Source organism: Cherax quadricarinatus, chromosome 26 (genome assembly GCF_038502225.1).
Source record: "Cherax quadricarinatus isolate ZL_2023a chromosome 26, ASM3850222v1, whole genome shotgun sequence".
In the NCBI taxonomy this organism is placed as follows: domain Eukaryota; kingdom Metazoa; phylum Arthropoda; class Malacostraca; order Decapoda; family Parastacidae; genus Cherax; species Cherax quadricarinatus.
In genome coordinates, this window is record NC_091317.1 from 2354928 (window position 1) to 2367545 (window position 12618).

The following is a 12618-nucleotide window of genomic DNA, read 5'->3' on the forward strand; positions in this document are numbered from 1 at the left end:
AGTCTGCTCCCAAATATGTGAACATGTTTGCTTCTTTCATACTCCTTCCCTCCAGTCTGATAATAATAAGTTGGTAGACAGTAACCACCCAGGTAGGTATGACTGTCCTGCCAGATAAGTGTTAGATGAAAACCTGTATTTGTTTTACATGATGGTAGGAATGCAGGTGTCTTTCCTGTCCCATAAACCACAAGATAACAAAGGTATGTCTCCTGCTTTTACTTACACTTAAGTCACACTACACATGAATGTACACGTTTGTACACACTCATCTGAGCTTTCTTTTCTTAATACTTCCAGTTCTTATTTCCTTTCATATCCATGGGGAAGTGTAATAATAATCTTTCCTCTGTAAGCCATGCGTGTAGTAAAAATAAACTAAAATGCTGAGAGTAATGGGCTAGTAACCCCTTTCTGTATAGTTTACTAAAAATAAAAATAAAACCTTTAAGTTGGGATTTAAATATATATGTCTTCAGAAACCCAAAATGAGCACAAATCTAAAATTTGCACAGACTGAGATTAGTGGTACTCAGGAACTCAGAATTTCCAGGGATCTTGGTGACTCTTAGCCCTCACAAATTTGGGTAATTAAACTAATATTTTTCAACATTTTCTTCCCCAAGTACAAGATTATTTATAGAGCAATATACATTTATGGAGGAGCAATTTTTTTATTTATTTTTTTTTATTAACACATCGGCTGATTCCTACCAAAGCAGGGTGGCCCGAAAAAGAAAAACTTTTATCATCATTCACTCCATCACTGCCTTGCCAGAGGGGTGCTTTACACTACAGTTATAAAACTGCAGTATTAACACTCCTCCTTCAGAGTGCAGACACTGTACTTCCCATCTCCAAGACTCATGTCTGGCCTGCTGGTTTCCCTGACTCCCTTCATAAATGTTACTTTGCTCACACTCCAACAGCACGTCAAGTATTAAAAACCATTTGTCTCCATTCACTCCTATCAAATACGCTCGCACATGCTTGCTGGAAGTCCAAGACACTCGCACACAAAACCACCTTTACCCCCTCCCTCCATCCCGTCCTAGGCCGACCCCTACCCTGCCTTCTTTCCACTACAGATTTATACACTCGAAAGTCATTGTTTTGCTCCATTCTCTCTACATGTCTGAACCACCTAAATTTATGCCAGTTATTTTTGTAGATTATTAAGCTTTTGTATTCACAGTACACAAAATGTGCGATATATTATGAAATTATGGGGAGTGGGAACATTCTTCCCTGTATTATGCAATTTTTTTTTTTTTTTATCTCGTTTGCTGTTAACCTTATGGTGAATATATCTGTTAAACAATTATGGGGATTGGACCGTACAAGCTGTGTTAGTTTTTATGCTGAAATGTACAGGAATTGTGAAATCTTGAAAAATCTAGAGAAAACATTTTAAAAAATTTTGAACTGATATAATTGATTGTATATGCATGCAAGATAATCCAGTAGTACTATTACAACTATGATATTTTTAGCAAAACCAGTTGGCAGCATTTTTAAAAAACATTGCTGAATGTTTCTCCTTTCACCATTAAACAATTTTTTTGTAATTACTTATTTGAGTTTGGGGAGGTGAGCTCTGGCTTTCAGTCATTTCCTAGATATGATATACAGGGTATATAATAAAATATGTTAGTCCTTTTTTTTTTTTATGCTGATGGGTAGACTTGCAGTTCTAATTCTTAGGAAATGGGAGAGCTTTCACCCTTGTAGGTGAAGGAAGTTAGTAGCCAACATGTGTAGCCAATTTTGTTTTGGCAACCTTCCTTTGTGTGCAAAAGGAAAGTGGCATGATTATTTATAGAAGTCAAAGGCAACTTGGCGATTGTTTTGTTTTCTTGCAGATATTCGACGACAGACGTTACACTGCATATTAAAAGAGAACAGAAAAATTTCAGGTCTTCGCATGTCATCCATTCCATTAGAGACAAGTAAGTAGAGAAGGTTTTTAAATTAGCAGAAAAAAGAAGTATTTTTGCCTAAAGTTTTAGTGATGTCGGTATAATAAATATGATTTTATTAGGCACCGAAGGAAAGATGCCTTAAGATACTAGGATGTTTTCAGTTTTCCTTATGTGTTTTCACATGATAAATTGGGTAAATATTGGATTCCTAGAGATATATAATGGAATAGAGGAGTTAGTAGATGAGGAATTGGAGATACTGGGAAGATGGCAGGAATATTTTGAGGAACTGTTAAATGTTGATGAAGAGAAGAAGACAGTTATTTCATGCATTGGACAGGGAGGTATAAAATCTTTTAGGAGTGAAGAGGAGCTGGATGCGAGTGTGGGGGAGGTGCATGAAGCATTAGGTAGAATGAAAGGGGGTAAAGCAGTTGGAATTGATGAGATCATGACAGAAATATTAAAAGCAGGGGGATGTATAGTTTTGGAGTGGTTGGTACTTTTGTTCAATGAATGTATGAAAGAGGAGAAGGTATAGGGATTGGCAGAGAATGTGTGTAAAAATTATAGGGGAATAAGTTAACATAGTTATAGATTATAGTTACAGGTTATTTTTATGTAGCCGGACTCGAGTCCTGGAAATGGGAAGTACAATGCCTGCACTCTAAAGGAGGGATTCGGGATATTGGCAGTTTGGAGGGATATGTTGTGTATTTTTATACCTATATGCTTCTAAGCTGTTGTGTTTTGAGCACCTATGCAAAAACAGTGATTGTGTGAGTGAGGTGAAAGAGTTGAATGATGATGAAAGTATTTTCTTTTTGGGGATTTTCTTTCTTTTTGGGTCACCCTGCCTCGGTGGGAGACGGCCGACTTGCTTAACCCTTTCAGGGTCCGTCCCGTAGATCTACGGCTTCACGTTGAGTGTCCAAACCGTAGATCTACGCCAAAATTCTAGCGCCTTCAAATTTAGCGCAAAAACGCTCATAGGCCTACATGTGAGAGAACGGGTCTGTGTGGTGGGTGTGCGCCATAAACAAAAAATCTAGGCGCCCGCATAGCATTGTGGGAACGCCGGCTCAGTTACCCTTGTTCACCATGCCTCGTCGCAAGTCAGCTCTCACTCCCCGGAAAATTGGGACACGCTTCTTCCTATCTGATAGTTCTGACACTGATGGAAGTGGAAATGAAGACGAATTCTATGGCTTTGATCAATTAGTGACCGAAAAGAATGACCAGGATATCGATAATAGTGCAGAAAACCCTGACGATCCTCAACCTTCTACCTCTGGTGTGGGCACTCGTGACTCACGGTCAGTTGTTCCTCAATGCAAGAGAAAACTAATATTTTCGCGTGGCCAGGCCTCTGACTTCAGTAATGATGATGATAGTGACGTGGATTGTGATTTTATTGCACTAGACGATCATTCGAGTAGTGATAGTGAGGAATCATATTCACCAGTGAAGCGTCGGTATGTTCGCCGCCGCATGCGCTCGGGTAGTGTACCCTATGCTGTGCCCAGGGGACGGAGTACATCCCGGAGTACATCCCGTGACCCTACACCAGTTTTAGGTAGTGATAGTGAGGATGATGTGGCTACACTTGGCATGGATAGACCACAGGCATCAGTGGATGGTGTTAGTGATGATGATAGTGGCACCGCCATGCGTGACTCGCCAGCCCACGCTGGGACCCACGCTGCTGACTCGTCAGTTCAAGGACAAAGCGGAGCGTCAGCCACCAGCCCACCACAACCACCCGCACAACCAGCCTATGATGTCCAGTATCCACCAGCAAACCGTATGTGGGATTGGCAGCAAAATCCCAATTTTGTTCCCAAGCCTCACCACTTTGATGACTCTCAAAGTGGAATTGTACCTACTTGTCCCCTTGGAACCACGGCCAATGAACTGGAATTCTTTGAATTATTATTTGACCAGCCATTGATGGAAACTATTGTCAGGGAAAGTAATAAGTATTTTGAGTACACCATGGCAAATACGATCTTATCACCACAGTCAAGACTACACAGGTGGAAAGAGACGACTGTTGCAGAAATGTATTTGCTTTTTGCAACAATAATGCTTATGCCTCATGTGTATAAGCATAATATAAAAGCATACTGGTCCACAGATCGGCTAATTTCTACCCCGGTCTTCAGTGAAATCATACCAGTGAACAGGTTTATCTTACTCTTACATATGTTGCACTTCTCTGACAAAACCAGGCCTGACAGAAGTGACAGGTTATACAAGATTAGAAATGTTTTCATGTATCTTAAACAAAAGTTCAGCATATACTTTTATCCATTCAAGAATCTTGTAATTGACGAGTCTTTGATTTTGTTCAAAGGTAGACTGTCATTCAAGCAGTATATACCGAACAAGAGGAAACGCTTTGGTATAAAACTGTTTGTACTCTGTGATTGTGACAGTGGCTTGGTGTTGGATATTGTTGTATACATGGGTAGTAAAACATTGAAAGATACCAAGATGTTATTGGGTATCTCAGGTGACGTAGTGAGAAACATGATGGCACCTTATCTTGGTAAGGGGCATACATTATATACCGATAACTGGTACACAAGCCCATTACTCAGTGATTTCATGCGAGTGAACAAGACAGATGTGTGTGGCACAGTGCGTTCTAATCGTAAACATATGCCCAGGCTCAACGCAGGTGCTCGTGGTGATGACGTGCAGGTGTTTACTGCCAATGACATCATGGCATTACGGTGGCATGACAAACGAGATGTCACATTGTTGATAACCATTCACTGTAATGAAATGCAAGACAGTGGCAAAGTTGATCGAGTGACTAATGAACGTATTCGAAAACCAGTGACAGTGATTGATTATACACAAAACATGCGCTTGGTTGACAAATGTGACATGCAGATTGGTTTTGTTGACTGTGTTCGTAAGAGTTACAAGTGGTACATGAAACTTTTCTTCCATCTCATGGACATTTCAATGCTCAATGCATATAATATGTACCAAATAAAGACTGGCAACAGAACACCGTATGGTGAATTTTGTTTGTCTGTTGTCAGACAACTCATAATGAAGTACCAGGTAAGAACACCTGCTATACAACAAGGTCCTCGAATTACTCAGGATATACCCAAGCGTTTGAGGAGGGAAGGTGATCATTTCATAATACAACTTCCTTCAACTCAGAAGAAATTTGCTCAGAAGATGCATTGTCTGTGCACAAACAAAGCGACGGCAACAAAGACGCATAGACACTCGGTTTATGTGTGAGGAATGTAAGGTGCCTCTGTGCATGGTGCCTTGTTTCAAGGAGTTCCACAAGCTCCAGCAGTTCTAAAACCATGTCCAGTGATTGTAAATATGTAAATATATGATAGAACATTAGTATTATACAAGATTTGTGCATGTTTATTGTAATAAACAACAGTGGTAAACAATAATATGATAATAACTTTAGTGCAGTTATTGTGTTCAATACAGTGAGTTTATATATATACATTATATACAGTATTGGTCTATCAGGCCCCAAATGTTAGTAGGAATAGAAAAAAAATTGGAAAAGAAAAGAAAAAAATGTAAAAACCGCAAAATAATGTAATGCGCGTATGTGGAATTCGTCGATGTTGCCGCCACCACATCATTTTTGACAAACTTCTTGGCACTGTATCTCGGTAAGTACTGATCAGAATTTTTTTTTTGTCTTATTACCTTCACAAAAATATGCTCTTAAATTCTGTAAGAAAAAAATAATTTTTTTTTTTTTTTCAAAATTTCTTGGACACTGGAGCACCACTTCAGATTTTGGCCTTGGACCCTGAAGGAGTTAAAAAAAAAAAAAAAAGTTATAGATTAATGTTGCAGTTTTGTAACTGTAGTGTAAGTGCACCTCTGGCAAGACAGTGATGGAGTGAATAATGAAAATTTTTCTTTTTTGGGCCACCATACCATATTGGTGAATGGCTGATGTGTTAAAAAAAATATATACGGTGGACCCTCAACCAGCGATATTAATCCGTTCCTGAGAGCTCATCGTTAATCGAAATAATCGTTAGTCAAGTTAATTTTCCCCATAAGAAATAATGGAAATCAAATTAATCCGTGCAAGACACCCCAAAGTATTGAAAAAAAATTTTTTACCACACGAAATATTAATTTTAATACACACAAACTGAAGAAGACATGCACAGTTACATGACACTTACCTTTATTGAAGATCTGGTGATGATTGATGGGATGGGAGGAGGGGAGACCGTTGATCTTGTTAGTGTTTAGAAGGGGAATCCCCTTCCATTAGCACTTGAGGTGGTAAGTCTTTTTCTGGGGTTACTTCCCTTGTTCTTTTAATGCCACTAGGACCAGCTTCAGAGTCACTGGACTTCTGTCGCACAACATATCTGTCCATAGAGGCCTGTACCTCTCGTTCCTTTATCCTAAAGTGTTTCACAACATTGTCAGTGTAATAGTCACCAGCACGGCTTGCAATAGCTGTGTGAGGGTAATTTTCATCAAAAAAGGTTTGCACTTTAAGCCACATTGCACGCATTTCCTTAATCTTTGAATTAGGCAACTTCTTCAATTTCTCTCTCCCCTCCTCCGAAGCAGTTTCCTCAGGTGTGGCCTGTTACTGTTGAAGATGCTCTAACAGCTCATCAGTAGTTAGTTCGTCATTGTCCTCCTCCACCAACTCTTCCACATCTTCCCCACTAACCTCACCAATATGAGCACTAGTTCCAGGCATTTTTTCCTGTTCACCTGGGTGTTAGTCAACTGTTGTGGGTTGCATCCTGGGGGACAAGATTAAGGACCCCCAGTGGAAATAAATTAGACAGTCCTCGATGATGCACTGACTTTCTTGGGTTATCCTGGGTGGCTAACCCTCCGGGGTTAATCGTTTCTCGGTAATTGTTTCACGTTAAGCCACACCAACAACACACTCTCCACATCTTCGAGTAATACAGCTGATGGTGGTGCAGCAACAACAACAGCTGACTGTGGTGCAGCAGCAGCTGCACCTTTGGCAAGAAATGCTTCCTTGATTGCTGTTTTCTTACCCACAATAGTAGCGATGGTTGATTGGGGTTTATTATACAACCTGACCCTCCAGGGTTAATCGTTTCTCGGTAATTGTTTCACGTTAAGCCACACCAACAACACTCTCTCCACATCTTCGAGTAATACAGCTGATGGTGGTGCAGCAACAACAACAGCTGACTGTGGTGCAGCAGCAGCTGCACCTTTATCAAGAACAGCTTCCTTGATTGCCATTTTCTTACCCACAATAGTAGCGATGGTTGATTGGGGTTTATTATACAACCTGACCAGCTCAGAGACACGCACTCCACTTTCATACTTAGCAATGATCTCTTTCTTCATCTCCATAGTAATTCTCACCCTTTTTGCTGTAGGGTTGGCACTAGAAGCTTTCTTGGGGCCCATGGTGACTTATTTTGCAGGTGCAATCACTACAAAGGCTGTGATAATATGAAATGTTCCAGTTGTTGTATGTTTGGAAGTGACTGCAGTGGCTGGCTGGCTTGTAAACACTGGCACCAAGGGACAAGTGAGGCACGCTCAGGCCAAAGTGGACGCGTATGGTACGGAACGAATAGCGCTGGTTGGGTTTTTAAGCGCTAGTTGAGGCAAAATTTTTGCATTAAAATGTATCGCTAGTCAGATTTATCGTTAATCGATGCCATCGCTGGTTGAGGGTCCACTGTATAGATGGTGTTTAAAAGTAGTAAATGCTAGGGTGTTGGGGAGAGGGGTGGGATTAAATAATCGGGAATCAAATACAAAGTTGACACACTAACTTTTTGCTGATGATATTGTATTTTTGGAAGATTCTAAAGAGAAATTGTAGAAGTTAGTGGACAATTTTGGGAGGGTGTGTAAAGAATGAAAGTTGAAAGTGAACATAGATAAGAGTAAGGTGACAAGGGTATCAAACGAATTAGGTAAAGAAAAATTGGATATCACATTGGAGGGAGGACGTATGGAAGAAGTAAATGTGTTCAGATATTTGGGAGAAGATGTGTCAGCAGATGGGTTTATGAAGGATGAGGTTAACCATAGATTTGATGGAGAAAAGGCGAGTGGTGCATTGAGGTGTCTGGAGACAAAAAATGTTATCCATGGAGTCAAAGAATGGAATGTATGAGAATATTATGGTACCAACACTCTTATATGGGTGTGAATCCTGGGTTGTGAATGCTGCAGTGAGGAGGCTGGAGGCAGCGGATGCATCATGTCTAAGGGCGATGTGTTGTGTAAATATTATGCAGAGAATTCAGGAGGGGGGGTGTGAAGTTCACAAAAAGTATTATTCAGAAGGCTGAAGAGGGTTTATTGAGGTGGTTTGGTCATTTAGAGAGGACGGAGCAAAACAGTATGACTTGGAGGGTGTATAAATCTGTAGTGGATGGGAGGAGGGGTAGGGGTCATCATAGGAAAGGATGGAGGGAGGAAGTAGAAGAGGTTTTGTGTGCAGTGGGCCTGAACATGCAGTATGCATGTGTGAGCACGTTAGGAGTGAACGGAAACGAATGGTTTTTGAGACCTGACGAGCTGTTGGAGTGTGAGCAAGGTAACATCTATGAAGGGATTCAGGGAAACCAGCTGGCCAGACTTGAGTTCTGGAGATGGGAAGTACAGTGCCTGCACTTTAACCCTTTCAGCGTCGAGAGGCCCTCTCCTGAACTTGTTCTCAGGGTCGAAAATTTTTCGGAAAAAAAAAAAATTCTTATGAAATGATAGATAATCTTTTCCCGATCATAATGACACCAAAAGTATGAAATTTGATGGAAAACTTACGGAATTATGCTCTCGCGAATTTAGCGGTCTCGCCGATGTTTACCTATCGGCGTTTTCGCCCACTTTGAGCCCTATTTTTGGCCAATTGCTGTGTACTAGTCGACAAAAATCATATTTATTTCGCTAGAACTCCATTTTTTCTATCGAATGAGTACAAGAAACCACCCATTTACAAATTTCAACTATCCAATAAAGTTAGAAATTGGCAATTCTGCCAATTTCACACAAATTTCAGAAGATGCCAATTTCCAAATAGGGTCCAGAATAAACAAGACAGACATTCCTGGCACTAAAATAACAAGTTCTCTGTTCGTTAGTCATGTTCCCAGGCCCCTCTTATATTTCTTTTACTTTCCACTGAATTTTTATTCCTACAAAAAATAGAAGATTTACTGTTATGCAGACTACTGCATTAGTGTAAAAATGGTATAACTAATATCAGCGCACTTGTGAAAGAATATTAGAATCACCAGTTGATGTGTATTGGATGCTTGGCATGATTTGTTTACTTTTGAACTTTGGTAAAAATCAAACATTTCTGTTATTTTGAGCTCAATTTCAAGGTACTTTTCATTGTGAAACCAATCAAAATCATCTAAATTTCTGTAATATGTCTTCCATTTTATAAAATGAGACCAGGAAAACTGGAATACAACCATAAATACCATACGAAAATACAGTGCAAAGTCGCTGTTTTAATCCAAGAACACGGTCAAAGTTTTTTTTTTCTCATTATGCACTGTGTGCTGCAGGATTTTTTTTTATACTGCGCACACTGACCACATAGACCCATTCTTTCATATGTAGGCCCACCAGCTTTCTCTTGCTAGATGTGAAGGAGCTAGAATTTAGGCATTCTAGTACGTCAATAACTCTGGTGCGTAAGCTGTACTAGTACGTCGAAAACTCTGAAAGGGTTAAAGTAGGGGTTTGGGATATTGACTGTTTGGAGTGAGATCTAGATTGTCGTCTCTGGGTGCCTCTACAAAGGCAATGATAGTGAAGGTGTTTATTTTTTGGGTCACCCTGCCTCAGTGGGAGACAGCTGACATGTTAAAAAAAAAAAAAAAAAAAAAAAATAAAAAAAGGCCTGAGAAAATTTACACAATATAGTGGAGGAGGAGGCTGGAGGCAGTAGAGATGTAATGTTTGATGGTGATGTGTGGTGTGAATATTATGGAGGGAGTAAGCAGTAGAGTGAAAGAGTGTGAAGATACCAGAAATGTAATTCAGAGGTGGAGGAGGGGTTGTTGAGATGGTTTAGGTATTTAGAGGATGGAGTAGAATAGGATGATTACAAGGGTTTATATAAATCTGGGAAGGAAGGCAGATGGGGTAGAGATTAACACAGGAATGGTTGGAGGGAAGGTTTAAAAGTTTTGAGTGCCATGGGCTTGAACATCCAACAGGCTTTTGTGAGCATATGTAGGTTTGAGTAGAGACAAATGATTTTTATAATTAATGTGTTGTTGGAGTCAAGCAAGGTAACATGATTGTATTCAGAGAAACCAGTTTGCCAGACTAGTGATCTGATGGTCAGAAGTACAGTGGACCCCCGGATAACGATATTATTTCAATCCAGAAGTCTGTTTGGGTGCAGTTATAGACCGAATTTGTTCCCATAAGAGATATTGTGAATTAATTAGTCAGTTTCAGACCCCCAAAAATACACCTACAAAAGCACTTACAAAAATACAATTACATAATTGGTCGAATTGGGAGCTGATCGTTATGCGGGGTCCACTGTATTATTCATGCAATCTCCAGGAGAGGTAACGATGTTAGTTTGATGGGTCATTCTTGCAAGACAATGATCGAATGAATGATGGTGACTGTGTTCCTTTTTTTCTTGGATAACCCTACCTCGGTGGGAAATGGCTATTGTGTTATAAAAAGTAAAAATTTTATATGACTTTTGTCTTATTAATTTTTCAGGTTGTGGAATAAATAACTTGGAAGTTCATCCTTGGGAAGAGGTTCATAATCGGTCAAAATCAAGACTTCAGATTACATTCAATAATGAGGACGACAGAAATCAGGCAAATTTGATACCTTCAGATCCTCGGGAGCATGTGCTATTATTGTGCGAGCAAGAGGAACCTTTGCCACTTACTGATTGTTTCACAGAGAGGTTAGTCTGTGACTTGCCAGTTAACCCTTAAACTGTCCAAACGTAGATCTGCGTTCACTCACCCAGCGGTCTGAATATTTTGAATTTTTTTTTTTTATTCAAGACTGCAATTTTCTGGGCAATAACCCCTCCCCCCCCCCCCAAAAAAAAAAAATAGTACGAGTACTTACCGATATATAAGACCGTGAAGTTGATGCTGGATGCTCACCTTACGGCAGCATCGAGCCCTACCGCTTGCAGAAGTGTTGCCGATATACCTTTTTTTTTCTCGTTTTTATTTTAATTCATAAAATTTTTTTTTTTTTTTTTTTTTATTATCACACCGGCCGATTCCCACCAAGGCAGGGTGGCCCGAAAAAGAAAAACTTTCACCATCATTCACTCCATCACTGTCTTGCCAGAAGGGTGCTTTACACTACAGTTTTTAAACTGCAACATTAACACCCCTCCTTCAGAGTGCAGGCACTGTACTTCCCATCTCCAGGACTCAAGTCCGGCCTGCCGGTTTCCCTGAATCCCTTCATAAATGTTACTTTGCTCACACTCCAACAGCACGTCAAGTATTAAAAACCATTTGTCTCCATTCACTCCTATCAAACACGCTCACGCATGCCTGCTGGAAGTCCAAGCCCCTCGCACACAAAACCTCCTTTACCCCCTCCCTCCAACCCTTCCTAGGCCGACCCCTACCCCGCCTTCCTTCCACTACAGACTGATACACTCTTGAAGTTATTCTGTTTCGCTCCATTCTCTCTACATGTCCGAACCACCTCAACAACCCTTCCTCAGCCCTCTGGACAACAGTTTTGGTAATCCCGCACCTCCTCCTAACTTCCAAACTACGAATTCTCTGCATTATATTCACACCACACATTGCCCTCAGACATGACATCTCCACTGCCTCCAGCCTTCTCCTCGCTGCAACATTCATCACCCACGCTTCACACCCATATAAGAGCGTTGGTAAAACTATACTCTCATACATTCCCCTCTTTGCCTCCAAGGACAAAGTTCTTTGTCTCCACAGACTCCTAAGTGCACCACTCACTCTTTTTCCCTCATCAATTCTATGATTCACCTCATCTTTCATAGACCCATCCGCTGACACGTCCACTCCCAAATATCTGAATACGTTCACCTCCTCCATACTCTCTCCCTCCAATCTGATATTCAATCTTTCATCACCTAATCTTTTTGTTATCCTCATAACCTTACTCTTTCCTGTATTCACCTTTAATTTTCTTCTTTTGCACACCCTACCAAATTCATCCACCAATCTCTGCAACTTCTCTTCAGAATCTCCCAAGAGCACAGTGTCATCAGCAAAGAGCAGCTGTGACAACTCCCACTTTGTGTGTGATTCTTTATCTTTTAACTCCACGCCTCTTGCCAAGACCCTCGCATTTACTTCTCTTACAACCCCATCTATAAATATATTAAACAACCACGGTGACATCACACATCCTTGTCTAAGGCCTACTTTTACTGGGAAAAAATTTCCCTCTTTCCTACATACTCTAACTTGAGCCTCACTATCCTCGTAAAAACTCTTCACTGCTTTCAGTAACCTACCTCCTACACCATACACTTGCAACATCTGCCACATTGCCCCCCTATCCACCCTGTCATACGCCTTTTCCAAATCCATAAATGCCACAAAGACCTCTTTAGCCTTATCTAAATACTGTTCACTTATATGTTTCACTGTAAACACCTGGTCCACACACCCCCTACCTTTCCTAAAGCCTCCTTGTTCAT

At 40.5% G+C, this 12618-nt stretch overlaps 1 protein-coding gene across 5 annotated transcripts in view; it reads left to right on the forward strand.

Annotated features, from left to right (window-relative positions):
- The window catches only part of Haspin (haspin), a 157231-nt gene that overhangs the window by 78229 nt on the left and 66384 nt on the right, over positions 1–12618 (forward strand). For 4 of the 5 annotated variants that reach the window (XM_070088742.1, XM_070088740.1, XM_070088741.1 and 1 more), the window contains 2 exons: positions 1863–1949; positions 10665–10860. In XM_070088742.1, coding sequence (XP_069944843.1) covers positions 1863–1949; positions 10665–10860 — 283 coding nt within the window. The remainder of the gene's footprint in view (positions 1–1862; positions 1950–10664; positions 10861–12618) is intronic. The other variant, XM_070088743.1, reaches the window with a different exon arrangement.